Source organism: Benincasa hispida, chromosome 1 (assembly GCF_009727055.1).
Source record: "Benincasa hispida cultivar B227 chromosome 1, ASM972705v1, whole genome shotgun sequence".
Classification (NCBI taxonomy): Eukaryota; Viridiplantae; Streptophyta; class Magnoliopsida; order Cucurbitales; family Cucurbitaceae; genus Benincasa; species Benincasa hispida.
The window spans coordinates 13384735-13392427 of record NC_052349.1 but is presented as its reverse complement, the minus strand read 5'-3'; the positions used below and the strand labels follow the sequence as shown (position 1 = coordinate 13392427).

The 7693-nt window shown below is 35.4% G+C and overlaps 1 protein-coding gene across 3 annotated transcripts; it reads left to right on the top strand.

The window, feature by feature from the left end:
* The first annotated feature begins 222 nt into the window (after positions 1 to 222).
* On the top strand, positions 223 to 6689 carry LOC120090449 (casein kinase 1-like protein 10). Of its 3 annotated transcripts, none has more exons than XR_005485546.1 (15): positions 223 to 400; positions 622 to 956; positions 1107 to 1147; positions 1796 to 1865; positions 1980 to 2128; positions 2206 to 2301; positions 2848 to 2918; positions 3876 to 3937; positions 4052 to 4115; positions 4205 to 4289; positions 4482 to 4608; positions 4746 to 4819; positions 4924 to 5012; positions 5768 to 5895; positions 6044 to 6185. XR_005485546.1 is itself a non-coding variant. In XM_039048119.1 (15 exons), the coding sequence occupies exons 2-15, from the start codon at positions 881 to 883 to the stop codon at positions 6323 to 6325; spliced, it is 1386 nt and encodes a 461-aa protein (XP_038904047.1). In that variant the 5' UTR covers positions 226 to 400; positions 622 to 880; the 3' UTR covers positions 6326 to 6689. The 3 variants fall into 3 exon arrangements, 2 of the variants coding, with proteins under 2 accessions (XP_038904047.1, XP_038904056.1); XM_039048119.1 differs by having other exon boundaries at positions 226 to 400; positions 4924 to 4984; positions 6044 to 6689; XM_039048128.1 differs by lacking the exon at positions 223 to 400 and adding an exon at positions 407 to 540 and having other exon boundaries at positions 4924 to 4984; positions 6044 to 6689.
* The last annotated feature ends 1004 nt before the right edge of the window (positions 6690 to 7693 follow it).

Here is a 7693-nt window from a genome sequence, read left to right as displayed (position 1 = left end):
TTAGCCAAAGATCATGCCGACACGTGGGTTCTTCTGAACCGATGGTAGGCGAGTCTAGGGTACAATCATAGGTGCATCTACACCGGATTGCGCTTCTTAAATTATAACAAAACAAGACAATATTTTTAAATTAAATTAAAAAACGAATTATGAAAATTACTTTAAAAAAGAAAAAAAAAAAAAAAAAGATTTTATTTGGCTCATAATTAAAAAAAGAAAAACAATATCAGCTCGGCTTGTCTTCCCCTTCCCCCAATCATCCAAGTTTTGTTTCTCATCCATTTTCCTTCATTTTCTCGCTTCCTTTTCTTCACTCCGTCAAAATCCACCAAATATTCTCCTCTAATTCCCGAAGAAACTTCATCCTTCTCCAAAACTCAGATCCGAAGATCTCATCTCAGTATATTTTCTGAACCTTGTTTTTCTTTTCTGTTTCTTCTTCCCCCCTCCCTCGCATTGGCGTTATAATCTTTCCCATTCTTGTTCTTATCAATTTCTCTACTTCCATCTCCTTTTGATCTCCAATCCCTTTTCCCAGATGTAATTGCATTTCTTTTATCTTCCCTCATTACATGCGTTTTCATTCCCTTCCCACATTTTAACTTTCATTTCTATGTGCAGGGAATGTATATTCTGAGCTTTTGATTGCGTGATTTCTGGCTTTAATGGAATTTGCGACCATTCCCATTATCGCCCTGGAACGTGTGGATCAGAGTCAGTATTTGATGATTTGAATCCTTGTAAGAATCGACGCTGCACCTGGATTGGGAACGGAATTGTCCGACGGGGAAGCATTTTTGTGCCCTTTTTTGTATGGTGGACTAAATTTTGAGTCGATTGATATATAAAGTGCGAGCTTGGTGGATTAGTAAATTAGGTCATGGAGCATATTATAGGTGGGAAATTTAAGCTTGGAAGGAAGATCGGCAGCGGATCATTTGGGGAACTTTATTTGGGTATGTAGTTCGTGCTTTTCTTCTTCTTCTTCTTCGTCTTTTTTTTTTTTTTTTTTGGTTCTTTTTTAATTATTCGTTTGGTCTTTCGATTCACGTGCTTGTATGAGGAACATGGCGGACATTGATGGTGTTTTGTTTTGGTTCATACAGGTACAAATGTACAAACTGGAGAGGAAGTGGCTGTGAAGCTGGTACGTGGATCATTCAATTGTGTTTCCATTTCTATTTACTTGGAAATTTGGAGATTTTGTTTCTCTCCTTTGTGCTGATGTCGCAATCTAACAAATGTTGGAATTTTGCGATCAAGATTATAATTGAAAATTTTCCTTTTGACAAAGATCGTCCTCTAATATCTCGAGTTTTGATTTTGATTTTGATTTTTTTACTTAAAAACTTTTGTTGTGACACCAAGTTGGGCAATATGGCTGGAAATGTCTGTAATCACATATTAGCATCTCGAGTGTTTTGTCTCCAGAATTTAAGATAAGGATGAAAGCCATTATTTTTGGTTGCTTATTTAATTTCTTCTCTTTTTGACATTTCTATTTAGATGTTATATATATATATATATATACACACACACACATACATATACATACACACACGCACATATTAATCTTACCTCTCATTGTCAAGGACTCAAGAGTGGGGAATAGGGGAAAAAAAAGACATTAAAATCTTGCTGGCTTTCTGAATTCTTATGCTTTATATTTACTCTGGTCTGATACTTAAGTCGTTCATTGTGATACATGATAATTGTATCCACCATTTGATTAATGTGCTACATTGATAAAGTTATAGATTTTGGCGATTCATTGATGAGATTTTTGTTTCCTCAGGAATCTGCAAAAACCAAGCACCCTCAGCTTCACTATGAGTCAAAACTATACATGCTTCTTCAAGGAGGAAGTAGGTTTTCTTTATAGTTCATTTATGCCGAGTGATGTTAATAGTACTCTCTTAGAATTATGTCCAGTTGATGTAGGTTATTTTCCTAATATACTTTGTATAATATATATGTAGCCGGTATCCCCCATCTCAAATGGTTTGGAGTTGAGGGTGATTACAATGTCATGGTTATTGATCTCCTTGGGCCAAGCCTAGAAGACTTGTTCAACTACTGCAATCGGAAATTGTCCTTGAAGTCAGTGTTGATGCTTGCAGATCAGTTGGTTAGTTTCCCAATCCTTTTGAGTAACATCTTACTGATTATTTTTGCCGTTCTTATTCTTTTATCTCTCGCCTGTAGATAAATAGAGTTGAATATATGCATTCACGGGGTTTCCTTCATCGTGACATAAAGCCAGACAATTTTCTAATGGGTTTGGGGAGAAAGGCTAATCAGGTATAATGCATTGAACAGCATTTTGAACTTTACTATACATTTCTATAGTTTTTTTCTTTTTTTGTTCCCTACATTGCTATGCATTTCTAAGGGAAAAAACTGTGGTCCACTCAACAAAATATATGCCAAAACTTGTGAGAATTGGTGGGAATTTCAATATTTAAGAATGTTAATGATGTCAATCAAAATCTCTTTTCTTAATAGTACTTTACTGTTTGTTGGCACTTAAGTTTGCTTCGTGTCAGTGGCTGATGCTAGTTTTGGATCCCACCTGAAGTTAGTAGTTTCTGCTTCAAGGTCATAATGCAGGGAATCTCATTGCTATTTTACTCAAACAAGAATGAAACAAAACTTTCTCAATTTAAGTTCTTGTGTACTAGAATGTCTTTCTATTGTCATAAAAAACTTCATACGTTCCTGAACTTATTTTTATAAGTTAAAGAAAAGAATGAATTACATGATTTTTATAGGGGAAGGGGGTTGCTTATTGGAAAGTTTTCTTTAGCTTATACTCAATAAATTAAACCACCATGCTTTTGTGAACAGGTGTACATCATTGACTATGGTCTTGCTAAGAAGTATAGAGATCTTCAGACACACAAGCATATACCATACAGGTAACTTATCATCTATTTCCTAACACTTTAGCTACTGTATTGAGCCTTGAAGCTTCAGTTTACAGTCCACCAAACGTACCAAGCTTAGAACAGTAAAGTAGGTGGCATGTTTCGGCAAATTGTTTGTCAGTTTGGAGATGCCTTATAAGCTAAGAAGCATGGACACTTTAGTTTGGCAAGCCTGTCCGTGTCGGACACGTGTTGGATACTTGGACACTCCGACAATTGTTGGACACGTATCAAATACTCATTAGTGCAACAAATATGTTATACATGCATAGAACACTTGTTGAGTAGACTAAAAAGACACATATATGACAATAATGATAACTTTTGGGCTTGAAATACATCAAGCTAAGTTTTTTAAGCATATAAATGCATCAACCCATTAACTTTGAATTTTCTTTTGGTATAAATATGATACATATTTTTTAAAATATATATTTTAATAAGCGTGTCCATGTTGTGTTGTGTCCTAGATTTTTAAAATATAGCGTGGCGTCATGTCCATATCGTGCATATCCATGTCTTGTATTTGTATTTGTGCTTCTTAGCTTATAAGTTATAACCTTATTCTATCTTTCAAACAATTAAACTGCTTCATGCTAACCTCTCTTTGTTATAATATACAATGATGAATGTAGGTGCCTAGGTGGACTCTTATCTAAAAAAATGTTGAATATAGGTGGCATATATCCACAAATTGTTATCAATTCCTAGATGCCTTATAACCTTATTCTATCTTTCGAAAAATTAAACTGCTCCATAGTCCATGCTAACGTCTGTATAGTATTTCTTAAAACATTCTTGACTAGGATCTGAATGCTCCTCTTTTGATATAATTTTGCATCTATGATATATTTTTTCCTCATATATTGTGGTGAAGTTTTGAGCTGATCTTCATGCTTATTTTGCTAAGTTAACCTTGGTGAGATCTCTCACTTGCTTCTGTGACAGGGAAAATAAGAATCTCACGGGAACAGCTCGCTATGCAAGTGTCAATACTCATCTTGGAGTTGGTAAGTAAATATTTTGTCATTCAACTTTTTTTTTTTTTCTCCATTATTACTCTTATTATTATTATTTTACTGCCAGCCAGATTCCCTTTATATAAAACTGTGATTTGACTGCAGAGCAAAGCAGGAGGGACGATTTGGAATCACTGGGCTACGTGCTAATGTATTTTCTTAGGGGAAGGTTGCACATATTACTTAATTCTTGCTTTTGCTAATTGTATCTCTTTGACACATCGGATTTTGACCCGAGTTCATCAATATTTTTCTCAGCCTTCCTTGGCAAGGACTGAAGGCAGGGACTAAAAAGCAAAAATATGATAAGATCAGTGAAAAGAAGATGCTTACTCCAGTAGAGGTATTATTATTAGCTCCCTGTGACATAGTTACGTTTACAATTATAAAAATATAAATGTGACAGTCACAAACGGTAAATATGAATGATTGTGTCAACCAGTGTGAGGCATATGCCAGTTTGTCTCTTGCTACTTCTTATTAAATCTGTTTAAAGTTTTTTATAGACATATTTGACATGGTAACATGTTTATAGGTCCTTTGCAAGTCATATCCATCAGAATTCACATCCTACTTTCACTATTGTCGTTCACTGAGGTTTGAAGATAAACCTGACTATTCATATCTGAAGAGATTATTCCGCGACCTTTTCATCCGTGAAGGTTTGTTTAAAATTGTTGATTTTCCTTGTCCTTTATTAATGAACTCTTGATACGCACAGGGACAGGGTACATGTTGAAATCCTTTTACTGCTGCATCAGGGGTATAATTAACGGCATCACACTGGTCATTGTTGCAGGATATCAATTTGACTATGTATTTGACTGGACTATACTCAAATATCCACAGATTGGCTCCAGTTCGAAACCACGAGTCTGTATTTTAATTGCTCAAATGCTTATAGTTATAGTTGACCAATGATGGAAAATAAAAGTGTACTTTTTCTAATAAACTTTTTGATTGTTGCTTCTCTACAGCCCAGTGGAAAACCAGGTCACACCCCAGGACCATCAGCTGAAAGGGGGGAAAAGCATCCAGGTCCGTTCCTTTTCTCAGGAAGGATAGGGTAATCTATAAATTGCTGAATTGGCTGTATATTACCTCCTATAGCTAATCTATGCTTTGGAGAGACGGTTTCTTATGTCAAACTTCATTTTTCCTCGGATCAGTTAGAACATGTTTTTGATTAATGATCTACATGCATACAAGAGATGTGGCTTTGGTTGTGCACAATAGGATGAGGGAAGAGAGAGAGGAGAGCAAATTCAGCGTTATTTTGGTTGCCCTTGATTGGAGAGCCTTTTTGTATTTTAGTTCTTTTGGGTGGGGGTGATCTCTACTCCCGACCTTTAGGCTGTTTCCTTCCATTGTTTTTTTTTTTTTATGAAATTGACTCTTACTGGAAAAGAAATGTCAACAGGAAAAAACTCAAAAAAAAGAATAATAAACAGCATTAATTATATATAGCATCAATACCCCAAGAACTAAAATCAAATCATAAAAATACCTGGTTAAGAGACAGGAACAGCAAGACAGGACAACAGACTAACAAGGAAACCAAAGCCAGCAAAAGAGAGGCTAACTGGTTACTGGTGTAGTCCATTGCTGCTGGATAATGCAAACATCAGTTTGAGAACAATTCTTTTTCTTTAAACTGCTATAATAAATGTACTTGTTTGGTTGGAAGAAACATTTTGGAGCATTGGGGTTTGAAAGCTCTCGCTTCATGTTATAGAGATTCCTAGATAATTTATGCTACAAAGTTGAATTGATGAAATAGTAGCCTTTTAACAAATTGATATATTATTTCCTATGAAATAGTGGGCCAAGATACCCGAGATAGATTCTCTGGTGGAACAGAGGCATTCGGAAGGAGGAACGCCAGTGGTCATTTGCATGGTGATCATTCCAGACACAGATCTGATGATGTACCATCTTCCAAGGACGTGGTACTGCTCCAAGCAATAATCTTCAATTTTTGTTTCTAACAAACTTGGGTTTTGCTTTACTACTAAGAATTTGGGTACCTGTACAACGCTGCTGCTTCCTTTTATTTTACTTAGAATGACATGTTTTCTCTCCCACTGCCCTTTACAGCAACCTGATTCAGAAAGAGCCCGCAGTAGCTATAGGAACGGAAGCATTTCAAAGAGGCCTGTTCTATCAAGCAGTCGACCAAGCTCCTCTGGGGAGCCAAGTGAAATCCGATCAAGTCGCCTGGTGTCAGCAAGTAGTCGTCTATCTGCAGGCCAAAGGGTTCAACCTGGTTTTGAGTCCAAAACGACAACTTTTACCCGTTCGTCAACTACAAAAGGCGGTCGTGATGATACACTCCGGAGCTTTGAGCTGTTGTCTATTGGAACTGGCAAGAGGAAATGAAAAAAGAAACAGATCAATGTGGGTAACTAGTGACCATGTGAATGGTCAACATAACACCCTATGTATCTTCTGTAAAATGCCCCAGCTCTACGGTATTTTATATCAATTGAACATGTATATGTGTATCGATCATTAGTTGGCTCGGTTCGTCCACACTACAAAAATTTAATGAAATCTCATCCGAAAACATTGGTTGGAAGCGAAACCTCCATGGATTTTCTTGGTTACAATGGTGCTTGTTTCGTTCTAGGAAGTTGTTAATACATTTGAGACAGTTGTAATATACCTTCCAGGTAAAATCTTTCAGGTGAAGGAACCCTGCTGAAACTCAAATATGCTTTTTCCCGTCCTCTATTCATTTATTTTTACCATTTCCTTTTTCTCTTTATGCATTATGCAAATTAATGTTACGTTCCAGGATGAGAATAGTTGTTATGTGTGCTTGTTGAAATTGTTTCAAGTACCAAATATTGATTTGGAAGATTCTTTTTTGCTGAAGAATATTAGGAATCTTACTTCACTGCCCATATGTATATGTTGTTTTGAACCAACATTAAAAAGGGGAAAAAGAAAAATAAAAGAAAAGGAAAGATTTCCTTTTATGATTGTTCTAAAATTTCCTTTTGGTAAGTTGTATCTCTTTGATTTGATATTCACAACCATTTGCTTGGAAACACCAACTCTAAATTTGATTGAAAATAATCTGAATCCCTCAATCAAGTAGATTTTCAACTTAATTTGATCATAGAAAGTGGATTCTTTTTGGTTAACACAAAAGCTTTCAAGTTCGTCATAAATGCAATTTGAAATGTTGTTGGCAGAATTTTATTTTTATTCAAATTCGAGATAGTGAATGAAAAGGAAAAGAATTTGGATATCAGAAATTTGGTATTTTGAGGTCATAATCCTCTATGCCTACTTGTGAGTTCAATTTCATAATCTCCCCTTGATGTGTAAAACTAAAGGTAGAGGGAGGCTATATATAGAAAACTGATGATAAAAATGGACATAACCACACCTTAATAGTAAAGGTGTTAGGAGTGCAACCAAAAATTCACATTAACTAGATGAAGGGAGGATTTTTAGTATACTATTTAAAATAATAAATCGTATGGTTGGAGACTTTTCAGATGAAACTAAACACAATTATAGTGAGAACTTGTGTTTAATATTATACCACTATGAACATGTACAAAATCAACTGTCTTGAGAACTTGTGTTTAATATTATACCACTATGAACATTGCTACAAAAATCAACTGTCTTAATTCCAAATTAAGATATCAAATACACGCCTAAACTTTGGTTGTCTCGATCAAATCCTCATGCAAACAAACAAAAAAGTAACGAGTCTCAAACATATTTGTT